We start from the raw sequence: 15,996 nt of genomic DNA, 5'->3' as shown, positions 1-15,996 counted from the left end.
GGGTCAACACACACACACACACACACAGAGAACAACACACTGGCCACTCTGTTCACTCGTCTGTTGCGCAAACCAGAGCATGGGGGGGGGGGGGGGACTGAGACTCAAAATTCGTCCTCACACTGGTTACTTTTATGAAATTTTAACGGTAAATTTTCCCTCCCAAAGCACTTATTAAAGGTGAGCCATGCAGAAATAATAATAAAAAAATAAACGAAATCAAAAACCACACACAAAAGAGACCATGTGTGTTTAAAAGTGTGTACACTGGTTTATGACAGAGCTGCATGTTGGCCTGGTGAAAAGTCTGGCGAGAACCACTCACGTTTTACGGACACCGCAGTGTTCCAATAAAACGGCTCATTTCCACCCAGCGGTGAAGCGGCTCACCTTTATGTTTACTGGAGCTCTGTGTTATTTATGACCCCCTGGAAGCCTGCTGCCTTTGAGTGCCGGTCTCAGCAGGGCTGGTGCAGGAGTGATAGTGAACAGAGACGGACCGTGTTGTCACTTTCTAAGGATGGCTGAGCCCCAAGCCAAAACCAGCAGCACTGAGCATACAGCGCTGTAGCCGCCTCTAAACCCTCCTTTTAAATACATGGAGTAATGTTGCACTCTTGTTTAAGAAAGCTCACTTAAAGGTGTTTTACAAAGGTTGTATTAACAGGGATGGTTTCTAACTGTTTTGTGCAACAGCTAACACAAAACAATCGGTTAACAGACTAAATGATTGTAGGTGAACAGAAATGGGTTCGTTGGAAATCTAACAGATTTAGAAGAGTGTATGAGTCTTGTCCACAAAAAGTCAAATCTTTTAAATCTATATTGTGATCATGATTGAAAAAAAAAAAGAACAGACTTTTATCATTAAATCCTTCTTAAACATTACAGTCATCCTTTTTTTGTGATCAAATGTTTACTTAAATTGAAATTAATTACAGTCATCCTTGAAGAAGAATTGGTCTGATAATATCTTACAGTAAGTACTTTCAACAGTGTGTCTCTTTCCCCTCCCCTCTCTCTCTCTTTGTTGTGACAGCCTGTTAAATTGATTGAACTCAGGTCCAGGTTCTGACACACAGTAGCTCTACCTCCTATTTGTTGATTACTATTGATTTTCTTTGATACTTCATTTAAAAATCAATAGCTCAGAAGAAGAAAAAGTAGGCATAGCTCATTCATACTTTAACATACATCCTGCTCACTAAAGGAGGCTTCAGATTTGGCAGAAACTACGGATCGATTTGCAGTTTCGCTGCCCAATCATAGAAAGTGGTCCTAAATTAAGCTCATCAGTGTTACCTTGTGGACAGCCGGGATGCACATAACATCTTCTTCACTTCTCTTGTCTCTCGTAAAAAAAGAAAGAAAAAAAAAAAAAGTCCTGGCACAGTTTTGTCCGCTGTGCATCTGAGGGGACGGAGAGGAAGAAGACAGAGAGAGAGAGAGAGAGAGAGAGAGAGAGAGAGAGAGAGAGAGAAACTGGACTTGTTACCTGGAGTTCATCCTGGCACGGAGCTTCTTTGCCTTCTTCCTCGCCTTCTGCCTCTCCTCTCCATCCTTCATGCTCTCAGAAGACACAGAGCTGTCCGTCACTATGTCCACTATGTATTTCTTTAAGGAAAGATGCTCCTAGGAGACACATACGAATGATACATGAAACATACATTGTGAAGAAAATAAAATAAAAGAATCAGTTACAGATAGAGAAAATATATATTGTGCCGTTTTTTTTTTTAAATAGTGCCGAAACATGCCAACAAATGAGAGTGGTGGAGATTTGCAGTCCATTTTACTGGAGAGTATACATGCTGTATATTTTTTTTAACTTCTACATTGATCCACTTTATTAGAATAAAGATGAGATATTATAGACTAGACTTACAAAATATGTATTTAACTCAAAGTATTGAAGCATGACAGTGTTAAGACTGTAGCTGAACCTTAGATACAAGGAAAATGCAACATGTCATGATATTTCAAGAGTTGTACGTGGAGTACATTTTTAAAGCAACTAAAAGTGATGTTTTAGATTCTAACGATAAAAAAAAAAATAATAATGATATAGATAATATATAGTGTGACATGTATATCTACACCTCTGTACAACACCAGTGTGCCTTCTACATACAAAAGCTCCAATCTTTTGAAGTCACATCCCCAACAGGCATGCTAAAAGGCTGGAGGTGTTGCTTCCTGTCTCTCTCTCTTTTAGATGATTCTGATATTTCCACCCAGCGACGGGAGAATGTAACCCAATTTGGACAACATGATGCATGTGCAAGAAACCAATTACCCAATTATGCTGTCATCCAGCACGCCAGAGGATAGGACGGTCTCAGAGATACAGGGTTTCCATTCAGCAGTCTAGCTAACCTGAGTGTGGGATGCTGCAGCCTTTGGTCACAAGTGTTGTCAGTGCACCTGCTATCTGAATAGAGGTTTTCACTTTAGGTAAAAAGAAAAAAACAGGTGTTCTTAGAAGGGCTGCAAAGAATGGGAGTGAAAAGGAGCCTCGCTATGATCTAAATCTAAGTGTTTTCAATAATCTTACTTTATTAATGAGCCTCACTCTAAAAGTCTTCTTTAAAGAGCTTTTGATTTGTGGTGATTCTGGAGCTCCAACGGACTAAGTGGTCTTTGCGGAACTTGTGCAAGTAGTGTTTTTTATTTTATGAAATCTCATCCTGCTTTCTTTTACCGGGCAGATGTATCACTCGCTGTGATAACTATAAATACGGACTGTTTCAGCAGTGAGTTTTCAGTGTATTCGTCTGACAACTTCCTGGCAGCAGCAGGTACAGACATTAATAACAACAATATAGAAATGATCAACCTTGATGGTGGTCTTGCTTGCTTTGGCAGGAACAAAAGAACCCAATTTCTGCATGTTTGAATTTGTTTTTACACTTTTTCTGTTGGTGGAAGTGGACAGGATTCTATTGCAAAAAGGAACTTCTATGTATCTATCAATGCTGATTTAAATATTTCTAAATCCGGAGATAGTTGTGGGATGTTTTGCTCATAAAGCCAGAACTGTCAAACAAATCTGATACTGCCAATCCAAACAAGTTAGCTGAGGATTTTAGTAGGTAAATAATGTTCTTATATCTGAAAATAGTTTGGATTTTCAGGAGCTTTAGTGCAGATGAAGTGGTTAGCTTGCATAAAAATTGGCACCATCTGAATGTTTTTTTTTTTGTTGTGCGAAAAGTAAAAATAGTAAAGAAGGGGATGTAGAAAACTGTGAATATGAAAACGGAACAGGGACTGCGAGTCCTATATTTTCTTAAGAAAGAGGTGCTGTTGTAAATGTATGCGCTCACACCTGTGCCCTCTACTCCTCAATACCATGGGTCAATCATGACTCATGCTGTAGCTGTCCCTCACTTTGGGATGCAGCTGTTCAGTAATCTCTCTGAGAGACTATCCAGTGCATGGCCCACTCACTTAATGGAAGCGTTTCAGTAACACATCCTAACATTTTAACAAAATTACTCTGGTCACATAAAAGGTTATCCAATACGTTAGGCTTTCACGCCAACTATGATCCTTTAGGAAATAAAAATTATAATTATAACTTCAAATTTCCTGTTGTAGGGAGGCAGCTTTGAGATTTTGAGACAATCAGACTTGACAACACACAGGTGTCCACCACTAAACCATTGTTACAAGGCAGCAAAGACGTTGGCCTTAGGATATTGCTACACCACAATACCCTACATTGCCTCTGGTTGGAGTAATGTGACACCAATCTAAACATCTCCCCCTTCCCCTGTAACTCGTCTGAAGGGAGCCAACACAAATACAGAGTCTATAGGATATGTTCTTTCACTGCGTCTTTTGTTAAAAACAAAGGCTATTTCACACCCCTGACTCTGAATATAATTTCAAACAACACAGGGACTAATATGTGACATTTTTTTAATTGAACTGAGTCCTGTTGGAGCAATTCAGAAGATTTAAACTACTTCATTAGATCCCTCAACGGCAGCCGCGCTGCAGTAACGAGACACATGTCAGATCTGAAAACAGTGTGGAGAGATTGAGGCTCACTTCAGCTGGCAGTCGGGATATTTCATCAAGCTTCTCAATTTGTGGCTATCAGTGCAGCATTAACTACACGACTATTCAAGGCCTTTGGGAGGTCAGCTCTTACACCCTCTGCAGCCTAGCGAACCTTTTTCTTTGGCAAGCTCTTCAGACAAGCAGAACATAGAAGCTAAAATATTTTATAAGAAGGTTGAGCAATAAATAGTCAAGAACTCAGAAGTCAAGGGTCTTGGATATTACCTGCTTCATACTAAACCAGGACTCATGGTGAGTTCAGTTTCAATTGCAATCTCCAGCTCTGTCCTTATACATTGATCCTTAACAGTTGAAAATCATTGTGTTTTTAATTTAATTTGCAAGTCTTTCACAATGAGACTAAATGAATGTATACAGAGGTGTAGGACATTCCTCCACATGCTGCACCTGAAGCGACCTCTTCACAGGTGCATCAATCGTCTTCATTTTAATTAAAAATCTTTCAATGCAGGTAGAGTTATGGAGGTGCGGCCTGGAAAATAGTTGGCAGAAGTATGAATGAAGAAGAGGACACCAAATTTAGCTTTGATATAATTAACAGGGGGCCACAGAAGTCTATCCAAACACTGTCTCCACAGTGAGATTTATTGGACAGCTTGATACTCTAGATATTTAGTGAGAAAATGTAGGTCTTGACATTAAGTTATGATCTTGTGCGACTTCTACATTTCCCACTTCAATAACAAACACGCATTTAAAACTGTAAAGTGAAACATTAAGCTCATTAAGATTGACTTCAGCAGGGGCTGACGTAAATGGACTTGTCTTGACAAAACAACAATGTGAAAGTTGAGAAAATAGTCTCAACATTATGTTTATTGATAAAGCTATATGATGAGAGGGCACATTGCAAATGAAAAGGAACTTTTGATATTGGTGAAGTGTCTGTTTATCATTTTGTCAAACCAGAGAAAAATGACCTCATTTGGACAGGATATGATTTAGAGGAAAAAAAGGAAGGGGTATCAATTATTCTTCACTGAAAAACGCTTCGAATGAAGGAGCTGCAGGGGCTAAAGGTGCTGCGTATAGCACCAACAGTTGTCAGCCTCACAATGAGCACAGCTGAAAAGCCAATCTCATATTGCAGCCTGAGAGGTTACCTTGCATTAACGAGCTGCCTTCTCATGGAAAAGCACTCCGTGACAAAAAACAGCCTGGAGACAAGGGGGTGATGTCACCCCTCCACTGAAGCACTGAACCCTAACTGTGTACATTTCAAGGCCCATTTGTAATCTCACAAAGCCAACAGAAGAGACGTGGCGGTATAAAAGGGGATGCATAAACAATAATAATGACCTTGTCATAAAAGCAATCAGCCGTGCCTTTGTCTTTTTTTACATGACACAAGCAGCAGCAGAGCAGTATTCTTTGACAGGATGAGTGGATGTTTTGTTCCTGGCAGGTTGTGTGTGATACGCACCACTTCCTCATCAGAGAGCTCCCGTCCTTGGATGCTACTACTGTCTCGCACGGCCTGTTGGTGCCTCTTGCCCTTGGTGTGGCTGAACAGGTGCACCTCCGTAGTGATCTACAAACACAAACACAGTGGTCAGAGGTCACTGCAGCGGACACAAAGGAGACAGAGGCAGGAAAGGGTCAACAGAGCCCCACGGGACGCTGGTGAAACGATATACCACATCAGCTTTCAATAGGACATGACCTGGCTCTCCTGATCCTCAGCATGAAGCAAAAACTAAGAAAGGAAGTGCAATTTGTAAAATACATCACATTTGATCTGACATCTGACTTTACAGTTGTATTTTATTGTTTAGCTTGCAGCAAAGTGGAAAAATTAACAAACATAATAGACCTCTTCAAGGATGTTAATACTCTAATATAACACAAAGTGTTTTAAAAATGTCTAAATATGCCTTCCCCTAAAGTATTGCAGTCAAGAAGTCAAGTATTTGGGAAATGCAAGAAGGGGACTAAACAAACACCACAGACTTCCAAATAAATGTAGTGGATATGTAAATAATGATCACAACAATGGGCAGGTGTAAGGCAAGCAATGTTCTCGTCCCATCTCTGGAAAGAGGCCCATTTTGAATGGTTTGTGTTTAATGTCATTAAATTAAGTGCATGCAGCTGACCAATCCATGATCTCTGGTGTCAGATGCTGGCCAAGGTTATCTATCATTTAACAAGATTACCTCTTGCACTCCAGACCCCCCCCCCCCCCCCTCCCGTTTGAGGACACAAGGTGCGGTAGCAGGTCTGTCAGAGATAAATGTGTCAGGTTGTAAATTTGTTGCCTGACACTTGAAAAAGCATAACCATGCCCAGTAATACATCTTAGTTTAAGAGCCCATGTTTAATCGATGCATTTAAATCCTATTTAAATGTGACCTCTTCTAAACTCCTCTGAATCACCTTCCTATTAGCTCTTTTATGAATAAACAGACTGCCCAAAACAAAGATGTGAGCTGTTCAGCGGCAGTGTCTCAATCTTTTCCTCCTGTACATGTGAACCAGAAAATGTATTTTAGAACAATGTTATAAAAATGAAAGAACAATCAAAGCCTGTTTGGATGTAGATGACCTTCCTGAATTCCATCTGTATGATAACAGCTACCTTTTGAAGTTGTTCTGTGAGATTGAACATACCACTACACAGCACAGGGAGCACTGTTTCTTGCGCTCATAAGGTGTCAGTTTTGGGGCGTAGTCCGTGTTAGCATGTCGGCCACTGCTGAGTTCGGCAGCCTTCTCCTTCCTCTGCTCAATTTGCTCCATATGCCTTCGGCTGCTCTCGTCATGCTGGAGAAGAAACCAGAAACCTTGGGTCATATGGGAAACGGGGATTTTTTTGTTTGCTGTAGATGCATGTTGTACACTTACCTTCATCTGGATTTTCTTCTGCAGCTCCTCCATAGCCTCCTGTTGAGCAGCACTAAGAGCAGCCAGACGTTCTTCCCGATCTCTTTAAGTAGAAGGACAGAGAGAAGCAGGGTTTGTATGCACAGATACAAGGCTCTAACTCGTCAAAAATGACTTCAAATGAGGACTCTTGCAGCAACCTGTGCATAGAATAAATAGATTTGAGAGCACATACCTGGCTCTCTCCCGTGCTGCATCTTCTCTAGCTTTCTCTTTTTCTTGTCTCTGCTGTTCAATACGAGCCTCCTGCTCCTTCCTGCGCACCAGCAGCTCCTCCAACCGTGCCTGCCGCTCGGCTTCCAGCACCCGTTTACGCTCCTGTAGCGGGAGTGCAAAAAGTTTTAGTTTCATCTAAATCTGACAGTTACGTTTGGAAAAAGCGGATGGATCACTGTTGTCGTTTTATTTTTGTAGCACCTGCACAGCCTCATCTCTGGCCTGCTTCTCCTCCTGCCTCCTCTGCCTGTCTTCCTGTAGCTCGTTCAGGCGCTGCTCATACTCATTTAGCTTCGCCAGGGCATCGTGCCTCTTGTTCTGGGCTTCCAAAGTGTTGATGAATGCAATTTCATTTACCTGTAGAAGAAACACTCACATATTATATTTAATAAATTAAACACACAGGGTAAATACATTATGATAAACTAGGACATTTGTGAGTAAATAAATAAATTAAAAAAAGCACAGGCCAGGGGTTATGCATGTATCTGAAGATTTAAAGTGTTAATGTGTGTACATAAATGGAGTAGAACACTTCAAGTGTTAAGACATGAGTGCAAATGACCCATTTGTCGGCTGCCACACGTAGGTATGGTCTCCTCTACCTTTGCCTCTTCCTCTTGGGCCTTCTTCACAATCGCTTGCAGCTGCAGCTCTCGCTTAAACTCCGCATGCAACAGCTTTTCCTCCATCATCTTACGACGCTGCTCCAACAGCTCCTCCTTCCATTTCCTCACCTCCTTCTCCTGCACAGAACGAAGAGTGACAAACAGGAGCATGTGAATAATCGCAAAAACAAAAAAACAATTAACGTACTCTGGTGTAACGCAGACAATGGATTCTAAATTCATCAGTTTCTACCATCTCCAGTAAGAACCACAGCGGGTTTGACGCCAATACACACCACTTCATGTATTTGTGTGGTTAATCCTGATTTATTCTAGGACTCCCTCATCTTTCCATGGCCTGGGGAACAAAAACAAACTTCATGAAAGGCTGTTGATTTTGGCCAGGGGTCTCTCTCACGACTGTCTGCGGCCAGCTGGCCTGGGTGCTATTTGAGGGGGTTGTAATATATTGTGATTCTATCAGGCAGTGTGCTGACAAAACCTCTCGTTATGAGCCAGACTGTGCCAAGCATGCATGGAGATTTTTTTTATTTTTAAATTTAAAGGGTGCTTTCCGTCAACTTGGCACTTCGTACTCACTCTCTCCAAGAGCTTCTGCAGTTTGAGCGTCTTTTCCTCGCGGAGTTTGTCCCTCAGCTGCTGCGCCTTCAGCTGTTTCTCCTCATGTTTCTTCTTTGACTCGGCAATGGTTCTGTCAAATAATAGGAACAAATCATTTATCACCTGCTTTCCCCCCCCCTTATCAAGAATGCACATGGCATGCATATACTCTGATTGGCACGAGGGCCTGTTAAGATGTTCTGGGTGGTAATCTTAAAGGAGGAAGCAGTTGAGTGGGTCTGTTACTCTCATGATGCTGGCTCAAATCATTGGAAGGAAAACAACAACAGCTAGAGCAATCACGGCACCTTTTGCGCGATGGTGAGGACAGTTTCTCGTGCATGTGTATCCCATGACCCGGAGGCCTAGCGGGTTCTTCTTCTACTATGTCGCCCCACGACGTGCTCTGACGCCATGGCTCGCGGGCTACAGGAAAGTCAAGAAAGGAAAAATAAATAGACTCCAGTTCAAAGTTTGTTATTACAATAAAATGAGAGTTCAGTTTTCATTTAGACGTTTAACTCCATACCATCATAGTCTGCCAGCACGTCTGTCCAATCAATGTTCGCTCCACAACCTCCGTTGCCAATGCTAGCCTGTGGTAAAGATTTGTGTTTTGACATACATCGTCATACATTTCAAATCTTAAATCCAGCTCAAACATATAAAACGTCAAATAAAAAGCACCCTACATTTACTATACAAATGAGTGTGATGAATCTTACAGAGAAGTCGCTCTCGTTGTCAGTGTCCAGGTCGTTGTTCTCAGCCTGGATCTCTCTGGTCAGCTGCTCCTCCTCCGCAATGGCACTGGCAATGGCTTCCTCGTTGGCCTTCTCCAGTCGGTCGGCGAGCTCCTCTTTTTTGGCCAGGACTTCTGCCATGGACTGGGGCTGAGCACATGGCATAGAAAGCACTTCACACACGCAGCAATTCACACTTCGCAAATGTTGAGTTCAAACATTTAAACAATTTGATTGTTTGAAATCAGAAAAACAGAAATGAGTTATCATGCTATAAAAAGGCCTTTTTTTTCCAGGAAGTCATCAATGTAGAAATGAAACAAGTATAGAGAGTAAGAAGTTCAATTTAGTTGCATCAGATTCCGAGATTGCTTTTGTTCCTGACTGTTAATTGATAGTCAACTGTCGTGGCTTACCAGGACAGGATAACATCATGTGACACAGGTTTGCCTAAAGTCTTTGCTGCTTCCTTTCTGCAAAATGTTATGTTGATTTAATATTCTTAAAACCTTTTTAAATTAAATAGATGGAAGACATGATAAGAAGAAAACAGGATTTTCTTTAAGTTTAAGTAATAAAATATTTCATAAATCTTTGTAATTTAACAAAAGGCATTGCACCTATTGTTATTTATTTCATCGTGCAGTTGTCTTTTGATTTGAACTTGTGTGCATGATCTTAAGGCTAAAAGGGAACACCATATTACACCCAATAACAGATTATACCACACAACCACCACAAGAATTCACGAGTGAGGAAGCATTCCAGAGTCATGCAGGGCACAATAACTGTGAGGATGATGAGATGGTGGAAGGAGGCAACTGATGGTTTACTCTGGGAAACTGTTGATCTACAACTGTATTAAGGGGATTTGTGTATTTTCATTGCGTGGCAATTTTAACAGAATGACTCACAGTTTCTTTCGGAGAATACGTCTTGAAGTATGCGTGGGAAGTTTAAACATTCTTTGGGCCTTAATCTCCTGACACATGGGTATAGCCTCCGCAAGGTCAATGAATACACTGCTGTTAAATTGGAGGCCAAATGGCCTTCAGAGAAGATTTGAAATCAAAGTATACCACATTTTCATTCCCTACCTGTCAAAATCTGATATTTAGTAGTGTAGTCATCCTTGACTAAGTGTATGTAGCTTTGTGTTTTAACACTCCGTGACGCCTTCAAATAGTCTATACACCTAATGTGGACGGACAGTAATTGCTTAAGATTTGACAAAGTTGGATTCAAACTAGATACAGAATCCTGGATCTGGAGCGCTTTTTTTGCACAGAATTTCTAAAAGTGGCCAAAATAACTAAAACAAGTTGTGGGATCAGTTTTGGGGAACACCCTGGGAGCACTTGCTCAAGTATAAAAGTCATCTACTCACAGCTTTTCTTCACAGTGAACTGTGCTATAACAACACTACACAGAGCTATGCAGAGTCCTGCCTGCACTTTGGTCTGGAAGTTTCTAAAGATTGACTTTGTTTAGGCGGTGAGGGACCCTTAGGGACCCCTGCTCGCCCCCCTCCCTCCCCTCCCCTCCCTCTGCTCCTCCATCTCTCAGCACTCACAGTAGAAAGCTCTGTGGGGTCCAGCACACTCTCCAGTTTCATCGCTGCCATGGGAGTCTCAGCCTGTCCTGGAGCAGATGTGGCCATGCCCTGCGACGCGCCCCCCTCAGCCCCACTGTCCCCCAAGGCCAACAGTGCACTGAGCCCCTCCGTCTGGGGAAGGTCTGGGGATGGGGAGAGGGACAGAGCAGGGACCGGGACTGATAAGGTAATGTCTGTTGGTGGGTCTGAGGCGGAGGATGGGGTCAGCTCTGGGGCTTGGGAAGGGGATAGAGCCGGTATTGGGGGAGGCGCGTCTTCGCAGGGTGCGTTGACACACTGCCCCGAGTCTTGTACACTCTCTGCTGGGGGCTGCACCAACAGTCACACACAAACACACGCACATTCAATTAACACATGCATATTACAAGCAATGTACAAGAGCAATAAAAACAAAAACAAAACAAACCAGTCAATACTCAACACAATTCAAGGCTAAAAACACAAATCATGCAGGAAAGCTGATACTGTCATGCCCTAAACATCCAATTACGATCTAAATAAGCTGAATAACTGGAAGCGCTGATCGGGATTTGAAAATCAACCAATTGAAATGACCCACATTCACAGAGTGTGTCTGAAGGCATTGACAGAGTATCTATTTCTTGAGAGTCAAAATGGGTTTTCTACCTCTGAATCAATCAATTTCCCTAAAGTTGATATGCCTGTCTGGATGGTATGTCTATGAATACCAAGGAGACCAAAACAAAAACAAATGTGGCTAATATAACAGTCTAGTGTTACTCTACCTCTCGTTAATTATTGATATCTAGGGTCGGCTCTGGGAGAAAGCCCTTGCACAGTACTGGACTTCAGTACCTCAATTATGTGTTGGTTCTCTGGACTCTCAACCTTCTCTGGTGGGTCAGGCTCCACAGGGGCTTGCTGCTGAGTGTTCATTTGGGTCGTGTCCTTTTCCGATTGACACTCAGGACGGATTTGTTGCTCCTTCTGTGGGGGAAGGTGAGGCTGGTTACACTTAGCACTGTCCTGTTTTGGGATTACATGAGCCAAGACAGGACTGACTTTGGCAACCATGGCAGAGCGAGGTTTGGCAGTTCTTCCTCGCTGGACCGTCTCCCAGCCTTCTGCATCTTTTTTACCTGGAGATTAGATGAGATACAGTGTCAATCAAAAGGGAGAAGATTCGTTTCCTGGGCTCTCTGACAATATGGTCGACGCAGGCAGCGATTTCTTACCCAGTTTTTCTACAGGGGAGCTGGTCGATTGGGTGGAGCTCATGGCCGACTGAGTGCACTTGACTCTGTCTGCCCAGCTGGGGCCTGAGTGGGAGAGCCTGGCTGCAGCAAGTGTAGGTGGGGGGCCGCTGAATAAGACACACACACACATCATGCATGAGAACAAAGAAATATGCACCTGTACAGCTACTGTCAGCAGGTATATTTTTTAAGTTATGTCACTTTATGTTGTCTCTGTCTCTCCATCTGAGTAGGATACTTCAGCAGCCTGAACACAGAACCTATCTAACACCCCGGCACTCTACTTTGAGATAGCGTTGAACTTTACTGGACAACAAGCCTCCGTCGTGATCGATATCCATTTCCTGCAGCATCCGATTACAGAGCCGTGCACGTATTGAACCGATGCTTCAGCAGTCTTTAACTGACACTTTCATCTACACCTTCCACCCATTCTGTGGCCAATGAGTGGGAAACTCAACAAATTGCATTATACAAATGCTTCGCCATCAGTAATCAATGGCTGAATTGCAAGATAACACAGTCTGCATTTGCTCGCCATTCAAAAACAGGCAGAGTGCATCATTTAAAATATTGATTGGTTTATAACAGAAAGTCTTATGATACAATTTTAATCAAATTACATGTTGTGTTGGTATTAAAAAACAAAAACAAATGCCTTAAAGTGATGTGGAAAAAGGGCACAGCAAGCAAGGTCTCAGAGCAGAACTAGAGATGTCTGACAGAGCTTACCCAAAGCTGAGGGTGCGGCGGGCGCCTGGAGAAGGAACCATGCGGTCGGCTGATGGGCTTGGAATCACATGACGTCCTGGAGACATCTTACGTACCTCCCAGGCTAAAGATGTGGGCCTGAAAAAAAAGTGAGAGTGGCAAACGTGACATAAACAACGTTAAGCTACAATACCTAGTTTCAAAACACAGAGAATTGGATAACACTTTGCCTAATCAGTTAAATGGCTGATTCACTGAAAGCTACTTATACAATAAATGGAACAAGTAAAAGTTTCAGGTTGTCTTATTGATTAACAGTGTGTGGTAATTGAACAAATTTGGAGGCTGCACTGGGAATTTCATTTCTTAATCAATTTACGGTCGCAGTGTTAAAGAGGAGCCAATAAACTCATGGATCCCTTTACATTTCATCCACGGCTATTGATCCATTCTGCGCGTGACTCAAAGCCAGAGAATAGATATCACCACTTCTAGTTTTACTCCTGGGATTAAATGCAAATGGGGAGCGAGCAAGAGCGAGATTTAAAGAAAGAGAAGGAGCGAAAGATATCGAACGTCACCTGTTCTGGGCGTCTGTTTTCTCCAACTTCTCCTGAAGCTGGATCCAGTCTATGAGAGCTTTGAAATCCCGGACATAGTTGTCCAACATCATCAACACCTCCTAGTACCAACAGAAAGAAAGTGAAAACTGGTGCATGGGATTCATTTCAGAATATTTGTTGCACAATATATATATAAAAAAAACAATCTCATTACATTGTATTATCCTATTAAATACTACCACTAAGGGTTTCTAAAATAACTGCAACAAATCATGAAATACTTGAACCCTGGCTTTATATTTTGTAGATGTTGTATTGATATTTTCACATTACTTGTAAAGTGTAAACTGAAATGCTGCATTGCACTGTGCTATAAGTATTCTAAATCTTAGGGCGTGTGATATTCACTTTCTGGTGGAAGTGGTCAAATAGTTCAAGAGTATTGGCAGGCAGGAGGTGGCCCACAAACGTGCAAAAACAAACTCTTGATTGAGAAGTTAGAGGTTGAGCGGCGAAGGCAAACTTCTAGTGGCAGATGCATTTTATCTGCACTTGGACTGACTGACAGTTTTTGTTATCCAGAGGTGGAGGGCCATGTGGAGCTTTTTTTCCCAGAGCTCTAATGAAACCAACACAACTGATTGATGGGGAAAGTGAAGGGAGTGGTAATTGAGAGTAAAGCTTCACAGTGCTTTTAGTTAATAGACAAGTCAGGCCGGTGAAAGATGTGTCCGGCAGCAGGTCCCCTGATTACAGCTGGTTAACAGGCAAAGACCACCGCTACGGCCTTGTGTTCATTTGGTAATGAAGGCCAGGATGGAAAAGGTTTGCTCCTCCTCTGACGGATAAACCGACAGTGACTGAAGGCACCATGAAGTGGCCCTCAACATATTACAGGCGTACTTACCTTAAATAAAACCCTCACATAACATTTCATGAGGAATGACAAAATGTTTAACCTTCCAGAGGCATTGTCATTAAGCAGGGTGGGCAGTAAAAGGCTGTGGCCGAAACAAGAACAAACAAGTACAACATAAATCAGTTTGGTGACCTCATGTTAATGATTCACAGCTTTGACTGTTTTGATTCTAAATGTTTGGGTTAGGAAATACAGTTTTGTGTCACTTTTTATAAAAAGTAGGTAACACTTGCAAAGTTTACTTTTACATGTCCTCTGAAGGAAAATTGTTAGCTTGTAATTGTACAAGCACATGGTGCAGTATGCCCACAGCTACACTAGGGGTTTGTGGCTGGGGGATATCATAGCACTCTGCTTCCCCTCTAGATGACTCCATCATCTATCAGTGTCCATTAAAGCCAAGCTGGGTGGGACAGGGGATTATGTACAGCGCACAGCTCCATGGCTATTAGATAGTAATAGGATGTAGAGAGATAGAGTGGCATGAAGGGAAAAAAAAATACTGGCCAGATGTCGTTCTGGCCAACAACATGCTGATCACACCACAGGGAACAGTGCTGTAGCACTGACAACCTGCCAACCACACCATGGGGAGCTGGGCAGGGGTACTGACCGCAGAACCTCACCAGAACCATGCTCAGCATAATCCAGCATGGCAGAAAAATCAATAAAACACAACAACAACCAGATCACACCACGTCGATCTGGAGAAATGTCACAGTGCCATACCAACGCTGCACCGAAACAAAATACAATGCTTCACTAAATAGTAGTAGCAAAGTCAAAAAAGCTCTTAATTTTAAGAGCCTAAAGAGGATCAAATAAGGGCCAGAATGGCTACGTCTTATTTTAGCAATAGCTCAATGACAAACAAAATTCTGCTTTTGTTCCATCATCGTTATTTAGTCATGTCAGCCAGCCAAGGAGAGAGTCCTGTGATAATTCTGTCATCAGCGAGCCTTCAGGGAACACCTCTGACAAAAAGCAGAAATCAAGAGGAATGTGAACTGGGATGGAGAAGCTTTGTTATGATCTAAATGTTGCCCTCTAGTGTTCATTCCGACACCCTTCAGTCTCCCCATGAAAGGAATTTCTGATCAACAGTTCAGATCATGAACTAGTGATTCTGAACTTAGTATTACCACCCGGGTATGTGTGCGCAGACTGACCCTGCATTCTACGACGCTCTGATCAGATTCACAGGTAACGTAAATTTCGTCCACAGCTCGCCGCAGGTTGTCAAAGAGGAAAGCCCAGTAGCGTGCACGCAGGTCTACTTTGCGGGGCTGCCTGGTTTTGGTGGGGCTTTTTTCCGGCCCCTTGTCCAGTAAGGCACCAGCTGTGCTTTTAATTTCCAGACCAGCATTCTGTAGAGACAAAGCATGGACCAAACATTATGGTAACAACAACACACTGAATAGAGTGCCATGCAAATATCTAGTCAGTTTATATATAGCTACCATAGCATTTTACTTTCTGTTTGCTGTGGCAGAAGTTCAAGCCAAAGCTACTGTATGCCTTATATAACCAATAATGAGTATATAGATAATACTATAATGACAACATGAGGGTGAGTGAGACTCTGCACATTACCCCAGTTGTTACAGGAAGTATTAAACTTTAAAACACTATGTTCCAATAAACAGTGAGACAGTCAGGAAAATACTCATTTAGGTTATACAGCTTTTTGCAAGCCCAGCCAATGAGAGGCCGCTGCTGTTGAACCATTACATCATTTCATGCCCCATCACATACTCATAGCCTGTTGTAGTTAACTTTTGATAAATTTAATATATTTTCTCAAGTTGATC

At 42.3% G+C, this 15,996-nt stretch overlaps 1 protein-coding gene across 4 annotated transcripts in view; it reads right to left on the bottom strand.

The window, feature by feature from the left end:
* Window positions 1–15,996, bottom strand: part of scaper (S-phase cyclin A-associated protein in the ER) — a 55,010-nt gene that overhangs the window by 32,865 nt on the left and 6,149 nt on the right. For 2 of the 4 annotated variants that reach the window (XM_061035350.1, XM_061035351.1), the window contains exons 4-20: window positions 15,355–15,552; window positions 13,285–13,385; window positions 12,725–12,841; window positions 11,972–12,099; window positions 11,592–11,875; window positions 10,734–11,084; window positions 9,143–9,310; window positions 8,947–9,013; window positions 8,726–8,843; window positions 8,397–8,508; window positions 7,794–7,934; window positions 7,390–7,545; window positions 7,148–7,290; window positions 6,934–7,015; window positions 6,700–6,852; window positions 5,513–5,620; window positions 1,496–1,632 (exon numbers count right to left, since the gene is read on the bottom strand). In XM_061035350.1, the coding sequence (XP_060891333.1) occupies window positions 1,496–1,632; window positions 5,513–5,620; window positions 6,700–6,852; window positions 6,934–7,015; window positions 7,148–7,290; window positions 7,390–7,545; window positions 7,794–7,934; window positions 8,397–8,508; window positions 8,726–8,843; window positions 8,947–9,013; window positions 9,143–9,310; window positions 10,734–11,084; window positions 11,592–11,875; window positions 11,972–12,099; window positions 12,725–12,841; window positions 13,285–13,385; window positions 15,355–15,552 (2,564 nt within the window). The remainder of the gene's footprint in view (window positions 1–1,495; window positions 1,633–5,512; window positions 5,621–6,699; window positions 6,853–6,933; window positions 7,016–7,147; window positions 7,291–7,389; window positions 7,546–7,793; window positions 7,935–8,396; window positions 8,509–8,725; window positions 8,844–8,946; window positions 9,014–9,142; window positions 9,311–10,733; window positions 11,085–11,591; window positions 11,876–11,971; window positions 12,100–12,724; window positions 12,842–13,284; window positions 13,386–15,354; window positions 15,553–15,996) is intronic. The other 2 variants (XM_061035352.1, XM_061035353.1) reach the window with 1 other exon arrangement.

This window comes from Labrus mixtus, chromosome 4 (assembly GCF_963584025.1).
Source record: "Labrus mixtus chromosome 4, fLabMix1.1, whole genome shotgun sequence".
In the NCBI taxonomy this organism is placed as follows: domain Eukaryota; kingdom Metazoa; phylum Chordata; class Actinopteri; order Labriformes; family Labridae; genus Labrus; species Labrus mixtus.
Note: the sequence above shows the minus strand (reverse complement) of the source record. Positions and strands in the feature narration are given on the sequence as shown.